Genomic DNA, 21,876 nt, shown 5'->3' on the forward strand with positions numbered 1-21,876 from the left:
TTACATTTTCTTGACAGACAAGCTATACCTCCAAAAAAATTATGGATTGTTTTTGTATTATTTACAAATGTTAACACACAACATCCCACAATTGCAAACACAATATTCCAAACCTTAGATACAGTATAAAAACCTCTGCTTCTGTAATACAGTAATATCAGTTCTAAAACAATATATCCCAGCTGATAATACTGTAACATCAGATGCGATGTGGATGAAAACTTGTGGCCTAACCCTGAAGATCGCAGGGATTAGATACTGTAAAGGAATGTTGTGCTTTTTTTTAGTTCTCCCTTTTTACTGGGCTTTTTGCTGTTGCTTTTTTGTTCATGGATATGTTGTTAACTTTACTGTAAACAATACTGTAAAACGTTTTCTGTTGTATCATACTGTAAACAGTATTTCTACTATACCTCCTGTAGTAAACAGTAAAGAAAAAAAAACTGATTCGCTTTTTACTGGAATGCTTTTGAATGTGAACATTACATGTGGATATACAGTTCCCAACCAAAAAATTAGGCGTAAAAAACTGTGGATTGCATGTTTTGCACGTAAATACCTGTAAAACTGAAACATAAAAGTCTATGCAGTTTTTCTAATGTCCACAATAGCCAGTATTTTGAAACCTGGTGTACTTTGATTGGCTGCATGTTCCTTGTGAAGTGAAAACAAGAGTTATTCTTTGAAAGAATAATTTCATTTTGAGTCAGATGTCCAGGGTTTTGGTAAAGTTAATGTGTGCAGAGAAAGATGTCTTCTATTTTGAAATGAAGAGTTAGTATATAGTTAACAAAATGTGCTTTTGAGAAGAAAATGATCTATTTGGCCAATTGTGTTTTGTAGGTGTAAGTCTGTGTTAAGAGTTTAGTAAAAGTATTTTAAGTATAGGTAAGCGCTTGTTAGCGATGGAAAAAAACTGTAATCAGATTTTTTTTTTTTTTAAATAGTCATTTGACAGCCCTAATAAATATGTATGACGAGAGGAAAAAAGGCCAAATAAACCATTGTGGTTCAAAGGTTTTGGCAGTCAATAAAAATATATATATTTGTATTAATTGTACTTTACCGAAATAAATAAATAATCCTTTTTGAGGTTTCAAAGACTTTTAATGAAACATACAAAACTTTTTTGTAAGTAAAATTAAACATTAAGATATGCTGTTAAGTGAACAGAAACCTTTTTTTTTGTGATAATTAATTTTCTTTAAAATATAAAATAAAATAAAATCTTATTTTTTTATTTATATTAATATTGTTTTATGTATGTTAAAAATATGTGGAAAGCATATTTTAATTGTCTTACCTCACAGATAAATAATACAAATGTCTGTTATTATTGGCAATGGCATCCCAGATGCCTGCTATTCAACGGAATTCCGCAATTTTTCTAGCCAAAGTGGCATTCTTTTTTTAGATTTCGATATAAAACCTCTGACTCGGCTGCTCTCCGGCGCTCTGTGGTTAGCTGGCTTCTTAGAGCCACGCTAGCAGGCCCAGTACAGCTGTGAGTACAGCCTGCAAATACAGCTTCTCTCAAACCAGACAAAACATTGAACTAATGACGTAAACTATTCAAAGTCAATCATTCTTAGAATGGCTAATATTGATATGGTAAAGATATTTTCTCAACAAAAACAATGAACTATTGCTGAAAAAGAGGTGTGGTTTTCAATTTATAGCAACTAAAATATTGAAACCATTGGTAAGATTTCTTGCTCTTTTACATAATTTTTATCTAGGAAATGCCTTCCAAAGCATCTTTAAAAAATTTAAAATCTCTTCAACTTCCCCCATCAAGGCCCCCTCAAACCCCAGCTGATATTTTTCAATTCCTCTATTTTTTACCTCACAGGGATCCCTGATTTTGAAGTATCAGTATACATTATTATGTCCATCAGAAATCCACTTTCTAGCCATACTTCCTTGTTTACATATACAAGCATCATGCAAATACGCCCCCTAGAGGCTCTGAGCAGTATATCCATCCATCAAATCCATCGCATCACACATGATAAAAACAATTGCAAAAAGATAAACATATAAGATGTATGCAAAAGTATGAAGACACTTGCTCATGCAATTGAATGAGAAGTTGTGTCCACACTTTTGACGTGTACTGTATTGTTTCACAAGAGGAAAAAAATTAAAAGCCTTGTTTGAAAAATAATCTTGCAGTTTATCATAACCATGTACAGTATGCTGTGTTTCAAACCAGTACATAATTGTGAATACATGTAAATCAGGGAAGTTACCAAACAAGATGAAAATAGTAAAAGTTGTACCGATTTATGAGATTGAAGACAAACACTAGTTTACAAACTATAGACCTGTTTCCTTACTTCCACAATCGTCTAAAATATTTTAAAAAATGTTTAACAACAGATTGAACAAATTCATAAATAAAATGGAAATACTCACAGAGAACAAATACGGATACAGAGCCAACATTGATGGCATTCATCAAAATAACAGAATATATTACCAATGCAATAGATGGGAAACAATGTGCAGTTGCAGTGTTTATGGATCTAACAAAAGCATTTGATAAAATTAATCTTAATATCTTAATAAACAAATTAAAACAGTATGGCATCAGAGGGCTCGTTTTGAAATGGGTAAGAAGCTACTTAACCAAGAGGAAACTATACGTGAAGCTAGGCGAACACACGCTAAATATATCTTGTGGCGTACCCCAGGGATCAATACTGGGAGCAAAATTGTTCTAACTCTATATACATACATCTGTAAGGTTACAAAGGACCTAAAGTTAGTATTATTTGCAGACGACACAACTATGTTTTGTTCAGAAGAGAACACACAGAAGCTTATATGAATAATCACAGAAGACATTTATAAGGCTCTTTTAGGTTTAATACCTCCATACTTGTGTACTCTGTTACAAAGAAAAAGCAGCTCTTATGCGTTACGTTCTAACAATTTGTATGTTTTAACTGTTCCTCATGTACGGACTGAATTTGGCAAAAGAGCTTTTGGCATTGCTGCCCCTATGGCATGGAATGCATTGCAGACGAAACTGAAACTTACAGAACTACTTCCATTTGGAGCCTTCCGTTCTGTCCTGAGGGACAAACAGCGAGAGACGTTTGCACAGTGCCTGTGTTTTTAAAGATGTAAATCTCTGTTGTTTTACAGTTCTCTTATGTATTTTAAAATGTATGTCTTAATGTATTATTTTTAAACTGCTCTGTGACATGTGCTGTTGACCTCTTGGCCAGGTCACCCTTGTGAAAGAGATCTTGATCTCAATGGGTTTTCTTATCTGGTTAAATAAAGGTTCTACATGAACCAATTAAAAAGATGGTTTGACAAAAAAAGACTATCTTTGAATCTTAGCAAAACTAAAATAATGTTATTCGGTAACAGCAGAAGAGGAAAGTGAAACACAAATATAAACAGACGGCGTAGACCAGGGGTCACCAACGCGGTGCCCGCGGGCACCAGGTAGCCCGTAAGGACCAGATGAGTAGCCTCCTGGACTGTTCTAAAAATAGCTCAAATAGCAGCACTTACCAGTGAGCTGCCTCTATTTTTTAAATTGTATTTATTTACTAGCAAGCTGGTCTCACTTTGCCCGACATTATTATTTCTAAGAGAGACAAAACTCAAATAGAATTTGAAAATCCAAAAAAATATTTAAAAGACTTGGTCTTCACTTGTTTAAATAAATTCATAATTTTTTTTACTTTGCTTCTTATAACTTTCAGAAAGACAATTTTAGAGAAAAAATACAACCTTAAAAATGATTTTAGGATTTTTAAACACATACCTTTTTACCTTTTAAATTCCTTCCTCTTCTTTCCTGACAATTTAAATCAATGTTCAAGTAATTTTTTTATTTTTTATTGTAAAGAATAATAAATACATTTTAATTTAATTCTTCATTTTAGCTTCTGTTTTTTCGCCGAAGAATATTTGTGAAATATTTCTTCAAACTTATTATGATTAAAATTCAAAAAAATTATTCTGGCAAATTTAGAAAATCTGTAGAATCAAATTTAAATCTTATTTCAAAGTCTTTTGAATTTCTTTTAAAATTTTTGTTCTGGAAAATCTAGAAGAAATAATGATTTGTCTTTGTTAGAAATATAGCTTGGTCCAATTTGTTATATATTCTAACAAAGTGCAGTTTGGATTTTAACCTATTTAAAACATGTCATCAAAATTCTAAAATTAATCTTAATCAGGAAAAATTACTAATGATGTGCCATAAATTCTTTTTTAAATTTTTTCAAAAAGATTCGAATTAGCTAGTTTTTCTCTTCTTTTTTTTGGTTGAATTTTGAATTTTAAAGAGTCAAATTTGAAGATGAACTATATGTTTCAAAATTTAATTGTCATTTTTTTCGTGTTTTCTCCTCTTTTAAACCGTTCAATTAAGTGTAAATATCATTAATTATTAATAATAAAATAGAGTTAAAGGTAAATTGAGCAAATTGGCTATTTCTGGCAATTTATTTAAGTGTGTATCAAACTGGTAGCCCTTCGCATTAATCAGTACCCAAGAAGTAGCTCTTGGTTTCAAAAAGGTTGGTGACCCCTGGCGTAGACATTAAAAAGGGTAAAATAAATAAAATTTTGGGGTTTAATAATAGATGATAAAATAAACTGAAATTTTTCATATAAAATATCATATAATAAAGTATTGAGAAGCGCTTGAATTCATTTAATAATGTTACAAAAGCAGTCAGTTAGAATAATACATAACGTTGGCTATTGAGGACATTCAAACCCTTTTTATTTATTGAATCATCCATCCATCCATTTTTTACTGCTTGACCCTCTCAGGGTCTCGCCTATCCCAGCTGCATTTGAGCGGAAGACGGGTACACCCTGGACAAGTCGCCATCTCATCGCAGTTTATTGAAGCAAATTATTCAAATTCAATGAGTTGGTGCATTGCAAACAACTCAAATTATGCACAAAGCAATCTATAACCTGCTACCCAAGAATGTACAACAATTCTTCTTAGAGAAAAATGTCATTCAAAACATTTGTATGCACGTACAACACTTTTAAGACCTTTAGTATATCAGTATGTGTAATTGAATTATGGAATGGATTAAGCAAAGTGAAACAATGTAATAATATGACCCAGTTTAACAAAACTGTTCAAACTCAAAATGTTCACAAAGAAGAAGAATCCTGACAAACATCTTGAGCCTCGTTGAAAAATGTCATTATCTTATTCATCTCATTATGGGAATTACCACTTATTTATCTATTTCCTTATAATAACTTATTTATTGTTTATTTATGTATTTAATATTTACTAACTTACTCGTTTGTCTATATATTTATTTATCTACTCATCTATTCATTTATTCACTGTTGTGTTACAAGCTGAGTACAAACAATTGTGTTAGAAATTGCTACGATATGAAAAGGGTTAGGATTAAATAAGCTCTGCTTCTTCCTACTCCTTTTCGGACCTGCTGTAATAAGACTCTAAAAACATGTGATGTGTCATATTGTAATTGTATGCTTGTTCGAAATAAACTAACACATATGTTGTAACGAGTGCCCTGCTGTGCTCCTTGCATCCAGGCATCACCACGGTGTTGACAATGTCCACCATCATCACCGGTGTGTCCGCCTCAATGCCTCAGGTGTCTTACGTCAAAGCTGTGGACATCTACTTGTGGGCTAGCTTCCTCTTTGTCTTTCTCTCTGTCATCGAGTATGCCGCCGTCAACTATTTCACCACAGTGGAAGAGATGAAGAAGCTCAAGAGGGCAAAGGTCGCTGATGCACCCTTTTTTTTTTTTACTGTAATATTTCCATAAATCTCATGCGACTCATTTGACCCACAGAAAATCTTTTTTTTTGCACCATCTGGATCAGCTTGCATAACCTAAAAACACAACCCTCCTCTCCTTGCTGTGTCTATTTCAGACCCCAGCGTCCTTCGACGCCACCCAGGCCATGGCTTTCGACGGCTGTTTCCATGACAACGACATCGACCTGACCTCTTTCCCAGAGGTCTCCAGCACGGCAAACACAGACAGGAACACGCAGTCACGAAACTCCACCGTGTCGGGCCCCACGGAGGGCACCAGGCTACGCCGCAAGAATCCTTTAAAACACAACCTCAGCTTCATAATGAGCAACAGTTATATGATTGACTCCTACTCAAGAGTTTTATTCCCCCTGGCTTACCTGCTCTTCAACATCATTTACTGGAGTTTGTATGCATAGCAACACTATTTTTTTAAACCTATTATTATACATCATAGTAAGATGTTTTTCACAAATGATTGTATTTCAAGCTACATTGTGAACTGCGTAGTTATTGTACAACACTGGAAAATAAATCTATCCAGTACAGCGTTATCATGTGTCTTTTACACCAGTGTTTTTCAACCACTGTGCCGTGGCACACTAGTGTACCGTGAGATATTGTCTGGTGTACTGTGGGAGATGATGTCATTTCACCTAATTGGGTTAAAAATATTTTTTGCAAACCAGTAATTATAATCCGCAAATAATGTGCCGTTGTTGAGTGTCTGTGCTGTCTAGAGCGTGACAGAGTAACCCTGTAATACTCTTCCATATCAGTAGGTGGCAGCAGGTAGCTAATTGCTTTGTGGATGTCCGGAAAATGGTTTGTCGTGATCACAATATGCAGACGACAGCGGGAGGCAGAGTGCAGGTAAAGAGGTATCTAATGCTTAAACCAAAAATAAACAAAAGGCGCGTGCCACTAAGAAAAGGCATTGAAGCTTAGGGATGGCTATGCAAAACAAAACTAAAATTGAACTGGCTGCAAAGTAAACAAAACCAGAATGCTCGACGACAGCAAAGACTTACAGCGTGTGGAGCAGCAGATGGCATCCACAAAGTACGTCCATACATGACATGACAGTCAACAACAAAATAGAAGCGCAAGACAAGAACTAAAACACTACACACAGGAAAACACCAAAAAAATTCTAAATAAGTCACAGCGTGATGTGACAGGTCGTGACAGTACACCTACTTTGAGACGAGCTATAGTGATGCATGCTTGGTTATGGTTTGAATTTATATCCAACAATTGCGAGAACAACTTTTTACTGTCAATATCGGCTGCTGATATTCTGCTAGTGGTGTGCCTCGGGATTTTTTCAATGAAAAAAATGTGCCTTAGCTCAAAAAAGGTTGAAAAACACTGTTTTACACAGCGTACTGTTGTTGTAACCATGCCAGTACTCTAGAGGGCAGTACAACTACAACCTCGACTATTACTTAGCCTTAGGCAACTTTACCTGCATGTGTGATGCTAATCTTTTAATAACGGGTGGTCGTACATATAATTTATAAACTACACTTTTTACATTAAGTGGCCAACATTTATGATCTAATTTTATGTTTTAGGTTTTTTTCCCCCACCACGTTATGAAGAACCTTGATAGCCATTGTCAGACATCATATATATATATTTTTTTATTTTATTTTTTTTTAAAGTTTTATTTATACATTTTAACATTTCAACAATCAAATAAGTACAAAAGTAGTACAAAACAGTACAAAAAGAATACAAAGCAGGGCCAGGGGGTTATAAATTCAAAGTAACTAAAATAGAATGCAAAAAAACATATATATAATTTAAACAAAGTGCAAAGCCATAGGCTCACTCAATTTCAGTAAACAACTCAAATTTGGAACACAGCATAATCGTCTTCACAGCTTTCTGGTTGCTAGAGGTAGAGAGTGTCTTAATGTACAGTTCTAACTCTTTTTTAAAGGCACAAAAGACAGGTCGGGTATTGAGAAATTTACATTTATGAATATAAAACTTAGCCAATAGTATAATGAGGTTGCAAAGGTAAAATTCCTTTTCAAATTTTTGTTCATATAGTGTAAAACCAAATATCACATCTTTAAAACAAAGCACAAATTTGTCAAGAATATTGTCCAGGATGAAGCGACAGATGCCCTGTCATAGTGATCGAGTGCTTTCACAAGTCCAAAACAGGTGGTAAACAGTCTCTGGATGCATGTTACATAAGGTGCAGGTAACATCAATGTCCTTGTATCTAACCATCACAGTCTTTACAGGGTAATAACGATGAATGATTTTAAAAGATATCTCTTTGACTTTGTTGGTAAGTAAATACCTGTTAGGAAGGGACCATGTTTTGACCCAGCAGATGTCATTCACAATATTATTCCAGAGCGCAATTACATAGGAGACAGACACACAATAATTTTGGAATAAGCTGCGGATTTTTCTGTTATTTTTCTGATCAAAGCAAAGTTTCAATTGTGCTTGTATATAAGAGACCATGCCAGAAGGGCTTGTTTGTGGAAGTTTGAAAGAGCAACAGGAATCCTATCAATGTTGTAGTTACACAATAGCAAACATTTTAGGCCTCCAAGGTTAGAAAATACATGATGAGAAATGAAGTTCCAAATTGAGGTAGGGTCTTTCAAATAGTGTCTTATCCAATTAATCTTGAAGGTGTTGTTTAGTGTAGTGAAATCCAGAAAGTTTAGACCACCCTGATTATAATTGTTCATTATAACAGATTTCTTAATATAATGAATTTTGTTTTTCCAAACAAAGTCAACAAGTATTTTGTCAATAGTTTTACATATTTTTTGGTTAACATCTAAAGAAATAGCCGCATACGTAAGCCTGGAGATACCTTCTGCTTTGGAAAGCAAGGTTCTGCCTTTTAAGGATAAATTTCTCTGTAGCCATTGGTTAAATCTTTTCTTAGTTTTTTCTACAATTGGATTAAAGTTCAAGACCGATCTAGAACTCTGATTTTTAGTGATAAGTATTCCTAGGTAATTAATACTATCCTTAACTGGAATTTGACATATAGACATCATTTCACATCTCTTCACAGCCATTAGTTCACACTTATTCACATTCAGACGGAGACCAGAAGCCAAGGAAAAAACATGAATCACATCCAAGGCAAGAGGAATTTGAGAAGAGTCCTTCAAAAAGAGTGTTGTGTCATCAGCCAGTTGGCTGATAGTTATTTCTCTGTCTAATATAGATATCCCCTTTAAACAGCTAGATTTTATATGAACCGATAGCAATTGGGTGGCTAACAAAAATAAATATGGAGAAATAGGACAACCTTGCCGTATCCCATGTTTTAATTCGAATCTTGGGGATGTACCAGATTTTAGCTTTATCGAACTATTGCCATTGCAGTACAAAGTCTTGATTGTTTTGCGTAAAAAATTGCCGAAGCCAAATTTGTCAAGTGTCCGGAAGATAAATTCATGTTCGATCGAGTCAAAAGCTTTGTAGAAGTCCAGGAAAAGCAGGAAGCCTTCATCATTAATGACCTCTGGGTAATCCAGTATGTCAAGTACAAGCCTGATATTATTCGAAATGTGTCTCCCTCTCATAAATCCTGACTGTGTCTCATCAATTATGTCATCCAGAACCAATTTTAAATGTTTAGAAAAAATAATAGCCACAATCTTATAGTCATTGTTTAGGAGGCTAATTGGACGCCAATTATCAATAATCAGTAAATCTTTGTTTGGTTTGGGTATAAGGGTAATGAGGCCTTGTGTTAAAGTTGGAGGAAGGGCACCTGTATCAATACTTTCACAAAACACTTCTAGTAAGAAAGGAGCTAGCTCTTTTGAAAATATTTTATAGAATTCAGATGTAATACCATCCACCCCAGGAGATTTGTTATTTTTTAAACTATTAATCGATTCCACTACTTCCGTGAGACAGATTGGACGGTCACAGAATCCCTGGTCAGCTGTGCTGATTGACTTAGTTTCAGTTAAGGCATCCATAAACGAAATAGCATCACTTTCACAGTATTGACTATTGTATAATTTTTTGTAAACTTGAGAACAATAATTTGCTATCTGTTTTGCATCATTGCAAATCAAATCGTTTATTTTCAGTTGATCAATGGTGTTGTTTTGAGCCTGCGATTTTTCTAAACGAAAGAAATACGCAGAATTTTGTTCACCTTCCTCCAGCCATTGTTTTCTAGATCTTACAAAGGCTCCTTCTGCTTTCGATTGATACATTTTGTCTAATTTATTTTGGTTTTCTAAGAGACTTTCTTTTTCTTCTGCTGACATATTATCTGGACATTAAGAGGATAATGCAGTAATGATGGAAATCACATTTTCTTCCTCAGAACGCTTATTCTTAGCTAGATTACTGCAATATTTTCTAATAAATTTACCTACCTCATATTTAAAGAGTTCCCAATTACTACCATAATTGTTTTGGGTTTTGGCTTTATTAAAAAACAATTATATTATTTTAACTGCTTATTTTAACTCTATTATTAACTGCTTCATGACATAAAACCGAATTATTGAGTTTCCAGTATGAGCTTTTTAAACAATTGTGAGAGGGATGTAGAGAGATGTGAATCTGTATAGCTCTATGATCAGTCAAAGGAGTGGAGAGAATTTGAACAGTAACATTGTTTTGCAGTGATTTAGAAATTAACCACATGTCGATTCTAGATTCTTGAGCCTGACTTGTTAGACCAGGTAAAGGATGTCTTATCAGGATTTTTATATCTCCAGGAATCAATTAGATCAAGCCTTTGCATTAGTAACTTTAGATTTGAGCTGACACTATTTTGAGAGCCTGGTGGCCATCTATCAAGTGAATTGTCAATGACAGTATTTAAGTCACCTCCTACAAGTATATAAGCATTTGGAAATTTGGCAAGCCAGTGTAGAATTCTATTTTCCACCTCATTATATAAAATAGTATTGTCGGGCACCGAGTTATATCCATAAATGTTAGCAACTATAAAGTTAGTTTTCTGAATCTCAAAAACCTGACAAATATAATGGCCATTTTTGTCATAGTCACTACGATGCAATAGGACTCCTGTAATATTGTTTTTGAAAGTGCCAACTCCACCAGAGCGCTGTGATGCATGAGAGCAATATATCTCATTACCCCATTGAGATCTCCAGAACTTTACATCATCATTCATACTGTGTGTCTCCTGTAAAAAACATAAATCTGTTTTACATTGTTTAAGAAATAAGAATAAAGCTTTGCGCTTCAAGTTCTGCCTTAACCCCCTGGCGTTGAGAGAAACTACAGATAAAGACAAGCTTAAACAAAAATGATTTAGAATTAGAAATTGCTTTGAGTTAGAAACAAAGCAACTAGACGCTGCGGGAACAACATCATATTAATATTCAGAAAAGTGCAAAAAACTGGCTCGTGCGTAAGTTGTAACTCTTCATCTATCCATCCTCTTTTAACAAAGTAAAGTCCAGACTAAGTTAATGTCTGAAAGGTGTATCTTCAAACTGGAAGAGGGATTTCTTTTTTCTCAATAAATGCCCGACCACCTACAAAGTAGGCAATTTTCCCTGCCTTGCGAGCTTCATCCACCAGTGGCCATAACTTCATTCTTGCTTCTCTGTCGACTTTACAGAGATCCTCGGCGAAGCGCAGCCCGTTGCCTCGCAGGTAAGAGGAATTCTTTGCAGCGGCCCAGATTGCAGCTCTGTGCACCCGGGAGGAAAACTGCAGTAACACACACCTGTTACCTTTCGGCTTCTTCACTCCTAAGCGGTGCACGGTGTCGATAACATTCGGGAGCCGTTCAGCATCAGACGGCAGCAGAGCCTGGCAGACTCGGATCACCTCTTCACGTACATCTCGGTCCTCCACACGCTCGGCCACACCATGCAGTCTCAGGTTCCATCGTCTCGAATATCTCTCCATATCTGTGATGTGTTCTTGAAGTACATTGATTAGCTTCTTGTCCCCCTCCACAGCCAGTTCCAGCCCAGAAACTCTCCCCATAATCTCGCTTACTTGTTTGCAAACTTGTTCCACTTTAGCATTTCCACTAGCAATTTGAATGGCATTGGCCTGGATCAACTCCTTCAGCTCATCTGAGCGGGGCTCCGAGCGGGCGCTCAGCTCGTCCGAGCGGGCGCTCAGCTCGTCTGAGCGGGCGTTAATTAACACGGATAGCGTAGCAACAATGTCACTATTGCCCATTTCATCTTTACCTTTCTTGGTGGGAGGCTTCTCCGGTGTAACTGGCAGGGAAGGAAAAACTTCTTCATTCTCATGCCGTCCCCATTGATGATATTGTAGTGGATTGTCCGAAGCTTAAGCAGGCAACAAAAGTAGTTTAGTACAACAAATTTATTTACCCATTATCAGAAGTGCAGGTTGAATTAAGTTGGCCGTGCAGACAGACCACATGTTACTCCGGAGTAAACAAGACACACACAAGCCAAAATCACTGTCGAGTTCCGGTCCTCTGCCATTTTTTATATGTCTCTTGTGCGTCATTGTTTGTTATCTAAATGCGTCAATGTCTTGTTGTTTTCCCTATCTGTTCCATAACAACTCGAATCCTTTAGACAGTCAACACATTTTGTAGACAGGTTGGCACGACTTAATATTCACTTTTGTCCCACAACTGGTCCATTCAATGGCACAAAATACAAGAGAATTGAAAATGAGCGAACATTCTTAAAAGACAAGAAATATTGGTCAAAAGGTCAGAAATTCTACGACATACCCTCCTTCCAGGGTCTTAAGACCCTGGACCAAAACAATTTCTGATGTAGACCACTAGTTAAATCTCTACCAAAGATAGAGGCAAAAACCTCAATGTTTTTATACGAGGCAAAAATTCCGTCTATGACCCTCCTTCAGAGCGATCGCTGTTACCAGCCTGCAGTAAAACCATCTCACAGAACACAATTAGTGGCCCACCCTTTGATTTAGTAAAGGAATAACAAATACTTTGATCATGAACATCATTGAACATAAATAGATGAATGTATACAGACTTATGACTGTAAGACATTTGCAAAAATATTTTTCCCGGCATTTGCAATGAATGTAGTTACCAATATTGTTAATTATCAATTGATTTTGAACACACAACTGAATTTCGTATGAGTCCATGTTCGATTAGAGCTCGTATAGATGGCTCGGTGGCGCCACAGGCTGGTGGCCTGCCGACACCTCGTTGGGCTTTCGGCTGCCCTGGTGAAGAAAGAGATCCACTCAAACAGTCTGTCTCTGTCTCTTCTTGGGGTGTGGTTCAGTCCATTGGGCAGACTGTGCAATGGCATGTCCGTGCTGGCCGAAATTGGGGAAAAGCTGAGAAAAAGTTGGAGCTGTGGGAGCTTTGGGGAAGGCTGGGGCAGAGTATGGGGCGTGGGGGCTTTGGGGAAGGCTGGGGCAGAGTATGGGGCGTGGGGCTTTGGTCCAGGCCCTCGGCTTGCTTCAGGGCCTCCTTCCACAGCTGCTGGAGTCCCGACGGACACATATTCGTCATCGCTGGCAAGGTGTTGTCTCTCCTCTCGGTTCCTTCCAGTCAGGTATCGGGTGTTGGTCCTGGATCGGCTTTGACCGTGCCCCTCTTAGCGAGTGCAAGGGAATCTGGGGTGGCTTCTTTCATCCTCAAATCTGCACAGAGGAACTGGCACACAAATTCTACATTTTGCAAACTTACCATTTTGGTCTCATGGTCTTTCCACCTTCCTAGGAAGCTGCTGGTCCTGAGAAGTGCTGATCTTGTGACTGAAGAAGATTAACCTGTTTTCTTAAAATAGGTGCCGTTGTTTGACCTAATCTTTTTGGGGAAACCATGTCGGGATATTAGATCATTCACAAAACATTTAATTACTGAATTGGCACCCTCTTTTGAGGTTGGGGTTGCTTTCGCCAACCGCTGCAATTGTCAATCTAAATCATTACGTTCCTTTATCCTTGTACCGGATTGATCATATTGATTAAATAAAACCTCAACACGCTCAAACTTGACCCAATCCAAACTCACCTCCCCCCTCTGTCCCTCTCACAGGGACAGTGTTAGTCGTAGTAATAGTAATAGTAATAGTAGTAGTAGTATTAGTAGTTTCAGAAACATCCAAGAAAAAGAAAAGACAGCTGATAGTCAAGCGCAACAAGAACAGAGGCGGAGGACAGGTCATGTTTGAGGTCACTGTTCGCTTTTGCAATAGTACTTTGATATTTTACAACACCTAGTGAATTATTGTGGCCTCAATAATTCACTAAATAGTTGTATTTAATTTAGTCTATCTATGATGGGACAATGCACAGAAACATTAAGTTCAGAAACAGATGTGTTCTGTACCAGATTATATCTAAATAGCTACTTTCCATCTGTAGTCCCTGGCTACCTAAATTAAGGGGATCCACAAATCAAGCAATAAAATTATGACACTAATTAATCATAATAAATATATACATTCATAATAATCAATAATTAATCAAAAATAATCATACTGTAGCATGTAATCAGATTAAGAGAAATCCTAAAATGCCCCTTCATGGACACATTCTTAATATACAATACAACCACACCTTATTTACATCATCACACAAAGACAATACATGCTCTTGTTCACATCTGTCATCATTCGTAACAACAACCAAGCTTTTAACAGCCATACCTCACAATTTACAACAAAAATGCTCTCATGGATAAATATAATACTCATTAAATTGATGTGTCAACATAATGCCCCTCTTAGTGACCGTCTGAGCAGCCTTGATTGCTCCAAAGCCACTTTTTAACTTCAAATTTTTTATTCCTTTTGTTATAACGTGGAGAAGGCTAATTGGTCTGTACATGTTCTGGTCTTCTTTATTTCCTGCTTTATGGATTTAATCATAGTAGCAGTTTCTCGACGTGGTAGGGAAAGTGTTTTCCGTTATTGATTTATTTATCAATCGTTGTTATACGAGCAATAATACAATCCTTATATGTTTTTAGGAAGATAGTGTCCAACCCATATATATATCTCTAGATCGTGAGTCTGATAATGCAGTGAAGATTTTGTTTAACTTTGTTTCATTTGTTAATTCTAAAATTAGTCCATCCTGAATAAATGACAATTATTTGCACTGATTTTGAGGGATATTTTATTCAGGGTTTGTACAGACTGGATGAAATGTTCATTAAAATTATTACTTATGTCCAGACTGTCTGCGATAGTAGCGCCATTGATATTTAATGTTATAGTGTTGTTTCTTGTTTGCTCTCTTTCCGTAAGTTTGTATCTGGTTTTCCATAACTTTCTAATGTTCCCTTTTGCAGCTTTGATTAATTTTAAGTGAAAGTCAGTCTTAGACTTCCGCATAAACATTGTAACTTTTGTTCCTCCAAACTTTTAAAATCATACGATCTGTATTTAGACCTGTTATAATTGCTCTTATGAGAGCTGAGTCCCGATGTCTTATTAGAATCCAAATTGTTTTATTAATCCAAGGTATTTTTATTTTTTTTTATTTTTATTTTTTTTTTCACTCTTCTTTCTGGTTTTGTATTAGTGTATTTACAGATGATCTCTTTGATTTTTGTCATCCAATTGTAATTCTAGTAGGGCTGCTTATCATTTGTATCATGTAGAAGCCGTTTATAATATCCTTAAGTTTATTTCTACATGTTTTATTTAACCAGTCCAGATTAACGTCCCCCATGACGTTACTTCTTTCATACTATGCTGTTTGAGGATGTCTGAAAATGAATCAAGAAAAATGTCTTTAGCTGTGGTCGGTCGGTATACTACAATTACCTTGAAATACATTTCTGAGGAAATTGTGATTTTAATTTCAACATACTCAAATTGATCTACTTTTAATGTTTTCCCTTTCATAAATCATAATTCCTCCCCCCTTTGTCACTCGATCTGTATTTTCTGTAATCTTGTCCCCCGGTACATTAATTAGAACAAAAGTTGTTGTGGGTTTTAACCATGTCTCTGATAGACACGGTAATCTGGATTAGAGTCTGACAGTAACTGCTGTATTTGTTCAGTATGTTTCCTGTGGTAGAAAGTTTAATAATGCGGACACGTTTGTTACTGAATACTTTCTACAGACTTCTGTCTCTCTGCGACTTTGTGTATGTAATAAGCAACTACAATTATTTGATATGCTTAAATTTTGTTTTAGCTCAGCTGTTGTGTAGCTGCTAGCTCTTTATAGCCTACAACAGGAATGTCCAAATTGCAACCAATAGCTATGTTTTTAACAGACAACCGAAATAATTGAAAATGTGGTATTAGCGTATTGGTTCAATCAGCTGCAGCTACGCCCTGTTTTATCATTTGACCTACATTTTTGGTTTCGTAGGCAGGACAGAGAGCAAAGGAACAATGTGGGTCATTAGTTGTCCATCTTATACCACTCTAATTGTTGTAAGGATAGTTCACATGAGCGGCCATACCTTGAGTCCCACCATATATAAGAGTCAAAAGGCTCCTATTATGAGTCGTCTGATTGGTGATCATACACTTTGGCGGTTTGGGTGGCAGGACACACGGACGCACCTCCGTCAGCCAGTGCTAGGACAGTTGGAGCAGTCCCCGTCTTCCACTCGTTCCTGGGAGGCGTCCCCAGTAGTTGTCAGCTGATGTCGTGCTGTCAGGCAACATCAGGAAGTTCCTTCTGTGCGGCATTGAATTGTCAGGGCACAGTTCGTAAGCAGGTCATTACAAGGTGTGTGCAGGTTGACCACAAAGGAATGCTTCAAAGATTGTGTTGAACATTGTCCGTTGACACTTATGTCCAGCAGGGGTCTGTTTGTATCCTGCTGTTCGTCCTGCTGTCACACCTGTATTTTTTGTGAGCATGTTCTGGCTACAACTTTGGAGCTTGTCTTGTTCAGATTGGCAGTCCCCCGGCTGCACATCCTTTCCACCCTCGCTTGACCTAGCACAACCGTGGCTACCACCCAAGTCCGTCTGTATGGTTTTACGTTTTGTTGAGGTTTTTTTCCTCCAGAATTAGGAACTCAAAACATGTACACCCATCGTTTTCATATCCTCTCGGTTAGTTCAATTTTGCATATCACGTTTTAAAATTACAGTCTTAACTATCCCATTAATTGCTAATCAATAACCTTAATTCAAAGATTATACGTACTACTTCATGTGTATTTAAGTACCCTTTTAATTCACTTAAAGATTATCTATGAGTTAATTTAAACTATCATTTGTCTATCAGTAGGCGCGAGCAAGCTGTCATGCTTGCACTCTGACCTCCTGCTGTACGTGATATTCTCCAAAACAAAAGAATGTATTTATTCACGTTTCTCCTTATCTTTCAGCTAAATCTTTTAATCTTTTAACTTTTAACGTCCGCACTGTTTTTATTTTTATTGTCTGCATTTTAATTTTGCTTTTATTTTCTTTCATTTCACTTTGTTGCATGAAAAACGCCACACAAACAAAGCTGCATATCCTTGCCTTGCCTGTCTCCGACTGGTTATCCAACCTAGTCCCAACAAACACACAAGGCCATGCTCTAAGCGCCAGGCGTAATCACACTTCTCCTCTTTTTTAACACTTTACATATCGGCTCTTATTCTAATTATTAATGTAGGCTGTTATTTGTAATTATTATTCAACACTATTCACAGCAAACAGATGTAAAGTTATAGTTATTCGCATTATACTCTCAAAATCTATAGCTAACTGAAAGCTGTTGAGATTTGGTTTGCCTACTTCATCTCAGTGGCCTAGTGGTTAGAGTGTCCGCCCTGAAATCGGCAGGTCGCAAGCCCAAAACCCCGGCCGAGTCACACCAAAGACCACAAAAAATTTTGGGAGCCAAATCACCAAAAACGATTCCCGGGCGTATGGTATGGTGCACCGCAATGTCTAAATAAAACTATAAATTACTCCAAACTAAAATGTCAGACTGCACTTTAAAGTTACTTTTATTAAATTAATTTCCAAACTAACCACCACCACAGCAGACATCTTCCTCAATCCTATCCCAATACTCCCATAAAGTAAAAGTGTTTCACAACAGTGGTTAAGTAGTTATTTTAAGTAATAGATCTCAATATGTAGAAATTAATAAGACTAAATGTGTCCTAGTGTGTGAATGTTGTCTGTCTATCTATCTGTGTTGGCCCTGTGATGAGGTGGCGACCTGTCCAGGGTGCAAAGTCAAATTGTGAAACACAAATTAAAGTTGAATCAAGTGGAAATTGACAGAGTACATGAACTACATTCTTGAGAATAGTAATTGATCATTAATATGTTGGAAGCCGCATATTGAACATATAAAAGAAAAATATCCAAATCCATTGCTATTCGGTATAAAGTTAAACACATGCTGAATAAGCAATGTCTGCACATGTTATATTATTAATTTATTTTTCCATATGTAATATTGTTTTGAAGTTTGGGGAAATGTTTATAGAAGAAATATAGACCCAATACTTAAAATTAAAAGGCTCATTTCAATATTACACAAAGCATTATTGTTATGATCATACCAATCTATTTTTTATAAGTCATAATGTGTTAAATGTTCGGATAATTTAATTTTAAAACAATGGCAATTATGTTTCAGAGTAAAGAACAACAGCCTTCCAGTTTGTATTCTTAGCTTGTTTACATTATGAGGAGACACTATCATTTACGGGGGATATTGATTTTTGAAATAGGTCAAGTAAAATAAAATAAAAACACAAATGTATTTCAATTTTAGGAGTTAAATAATGTACCATCCTCAGTGATGAGCTGAACACATGTAGTTTTTTGTTATGGTTTTGGAGACCCTTGAAAGGTAAAGGTTTTTGAACATTAAAAAATATAGTAACAATTACTTTCACCTTTTAACGTTGATGTTCCAGGTAATTTAATGTTCAGTAAATGTATATCATAGGCCAATATAAGCTTTGGCTTCCGCCTATTCTTTTTTCGGTCATTCTTTTTTCTTTTCTTTTCTGTGTGTAAATGTGTATGATTGTTAATATGTCTAATTTACTGTTAAACTGCTCACACAAATTGGTTGATGGTTGATCATATGACCAAAATAAACTTATTTCATCTATTCATTCATTATCTATCGCACTCATAGTTTTATTCCATTTTGCATGTAATTATTCCTATTGATTTCTTCCCCTTTCACTCAAACAACTAAACAAACAAACAATTAAACAAACTTGCAGCTAACCACAATCAACAGCATACCATTTACGAATACCTCCATTTGTCACTTTCTCATCTTTTCTTCACTTTCGTTTTCCTTTACAAACAACATCCTGTATCCATCTCTTCCTTACACTTCACACAATGTTTCTATTTTCTGTTCTCCTAGAAACCATTCACATAACGTAAGGTTATAAACATCCTTTTCCCATATTTTCTCAAACCATCCTCTTCACCCTCAATCTGTTTTTTCACCTGCTCTCTCTTCCTCTCTCTCTCACTTTCTCTCCTTCTCTCACAATACAAACACAATAATCCAAAATAATCAGTCTTATAAAATAATTTTAGCTTTAGATATGATTTAGGGCAGTGGTTTTCAACCTTTTTCCCCAGTAAAATAAAGAAATAAAATACAGCATAATGTCATCATTTTCTGATTTATTAGATTGTATAACAGTGCACCATATTGCTCATTTGTTGTGGTCTTACTTGACTTATTTGGACAAAAAAAAAAAATATAAGAATAACTAAAACGTTTTAAAAATTAAGCAAGTGATTAAATTATAATCAAAATTTCTATACATATAATCAATCATCAACCTTCTTTGGATATCAAGGTCAAGGTTCAAGGTTCAAGGTTCAACTTTATTGTCCCCGCGGGGAAATTTGTCTTGGGCACAGAGCATCATTGCTTTCTTAACATACACAAAAACAAAAACACAAGCACAGACACAACCACAACCAGATAACTAACATTTAAACATGAGAACATGGAGCTTGATAGACATAGGTGGCACTTTGATGTAGGCATAAAATCTACAGTATGGAGATAAAGATAAAGTACCAGTGTGCATTGTACTAGAGCTCATGGATAAAGTGCTATGTGCTAAAGTGCTTAGTTCTAAAGTGCTATGTGCTAAAGTGCTATGTGCTAAAAAAGTGCTAACCTATGTATTAACATTCTATTGCACATTGTTGGTCAGCTTAATGGAGGCTGGGACAAATGATAATTTAAGGCGGTTAGATTTGCATAGTGGGACCCGGAGTCTTCTCCCTGATGGCAGGGTTCTATATTCAGGGAAGAGTGGGTGTTGTGAGTTGGAAATAATTTTCTTAGCTTTTTTCCTAACTGCCTGCTCATAGATGCTCTGTATAGGCTCATATTCTTTCCTCCCTACGATTTTCATTGCCGTTTTATGCATGCCGGCCAGTTTGCTTTTTAGCTTAACGGTTAGGTTGCCAAACCATGAGGTGATCCCGTATCTAATGATGCTCTCTACAATGGCACGGTAGAAAATCATCATGATGTGGCTGCTTACACCGTACAATCTTAATCTTCGCAAAAAATATAGCCTCTGTTGCAGTCTATTGCACAGTTTGTCAACATGTGTCTTCCAGCAGAGAAGATTATCAATATGAATCCCTAAATATTTATATGAGGATACCTGGGTGATTTCCTGATTTTTGATGACCACTGGCTCATGGTCAGTCACTTTCCTCGGATCCAAAACCATTTCCTGTGTCTTGGTCACGTTTAGAATAAGATGGATATTGTAATAGAGATCCATCTGGGCTCGTGAACTTAATTCTAAATATTTATTTTGTTGAAGAATTATTCTTTTATAATTACATTTATAAAGGATTTTGAATTGTCGCTATTTTAAAATATTTAAAATCTTAGGTACCCCTTGGCATACCTTCAAGTACCCCCCTTTTTTGTCCGGGCGGAAACACCATATCCTCCTGGTTTAGCCTATAAAAAATCCTTTGTCTCATACATCATTACACTGTACAACTCCTCTTTGGGGGGGCTAGGATGACAGGGAATGCAAAACAATAACAGTGCAATACTTTTTTATATCATGGTCGTTAATGCCTAGTTTCTCTTATTTTACTGTTCTATTTTTATTCTCCTTGTAATATTTTTCTATTTTGTTTCCATTTATACCTTTATTAGTTACTGTTTACTTTTTAGTTCTTCTTCCTGAGGGAACTCTCCTGAAGGAATCAATAACGTTTTATCTGTCTATCTATCTATCTATTACTAACCCGAGCACAATTCATGACGTCATGCTCATCTTGCAGACAGTTATTTCCATTTAGTTTTATTCTCTATTTGTTATTCTACATGCACCAATGTCACATAGAAATTTGCTTTCTTTGTTATTTATTTACATTATTATTTCTGGTTTACTTGCTGTTTGTTTACTTAAGTTCTCATATTTTGGTCTGTCTTCCTTCTGATTAGAATTTGTTTAACGCTTCTCTACGTTTTGTTTTGACAATGGCGCTGAGTGGCTCTTATCTGTACTTCTTCAGACTCAATGTTTCACAGCCTGCACAGATACCCCTAGATGTTTTAGAATATAAATTTAACTTTTATTTTATTGTGTGTTTATTCCTAAAAAAAATTCAAATGTCAATGTATAATCAATTTATCTTTATCAAATTTAAATTCAATATTATTAATTTATTTGTTGTATAACTATTAATTCAAAGTTACAGTGTGTCCTAATCTATGATGTGTGTGTTTGTCGCAACTTCCCACAGGAACTGTATGGATCAGCAGAGCATCAAGGCTGTACCAAAAAAGTATACTAAACATAAATGAATGATGAATTAAACAATGTTTCAATGTCCCACAATCCGTATTTATTTATTGATATTTAAACGTATAATTTTCCATATATCTATTATTTTACTGGACTTAGCAAGCACCTACTACTAGCACACTCTACAGACCGAGAATAACTGTTCAACCACACTTAGTAATGCCAAGCTAGATGCTAACTTAGCCTTACTATGCCTCAGTAAGCAAACTTTTGCTAACCTAGCCCAATGCTATGCCAACACAATGCTAACCCAGCTCAATGCTATCAGTGTCACTCCTCTTCGAACCAATGCCTCGTACAGCTGACACTCACACAGCCTCGCCACTTCTGACACACTCTTATC

The 21,876-nt window shown here is 36.0% G+C and overlaps 1 protein-coding gene across 1 annotated transcript; it reads left to right on the forward strand.

The window, feature by feature from the left end:
- Nucleotides 1-4,304: 4,304 nt before the first annotated feature.
- Nucleotides 4,305-6,341, forward strand: LOC133649801 (gamma-aminobutyric acid receptor subunit rho-3-like). Its single transcript, XM_062046469.1, has 2 exons — nucleotides 4,305-5,759; nucleotides 5,914-6,341. Exons 1-2 carry the CDS (start codon nucleotides 5,586-5,588, stop codon nucleotides 6,214-6,216), a joined length of 477 nt encoding a protein of 158 aa, XP_061902453.1. The 5' UTR covers nucleotides 4,305-5,585; the 3' UTR covers nucleotides 6,217-6,341.
- Nucleotides 6,342-21,876: the final 15,535 nt, after the last annotated feature.

The sequence above is a fragment of the Entelurus aequoreus genome, linkage group LG05, assembly GCF_033978785.1.
Source record: "Entelurus aequoreus isolate RoL-2023_Sb linkage group LG05, RoL_Eaeq_v1.1, whole genome shotgun sequence".
NCBI lineage: Eukaryota > Metazoa > Chordata > Actinopteri > Syngnathiformes > Syngnathidae > Entelurus > Entelurus aequoreus.

Excerpts from the sequence above, each read along its gene's own strand:
- LOC133649801 (XM_062046469.1), top strand. The coding sequence starts at position 5,586 with ATGTCCACCATCATCACCGGTGTGTCCGCCTCAATGCCTCAGGTGTCT. Across the intron at positions 5,760-5,913 it reads AGAAGCTCAAGAGGGCAAAG|ACCCCAGCGTCCTTCGACGC; the intron begins GTCGCTGATGCA and ends TGTCTATTTCAG.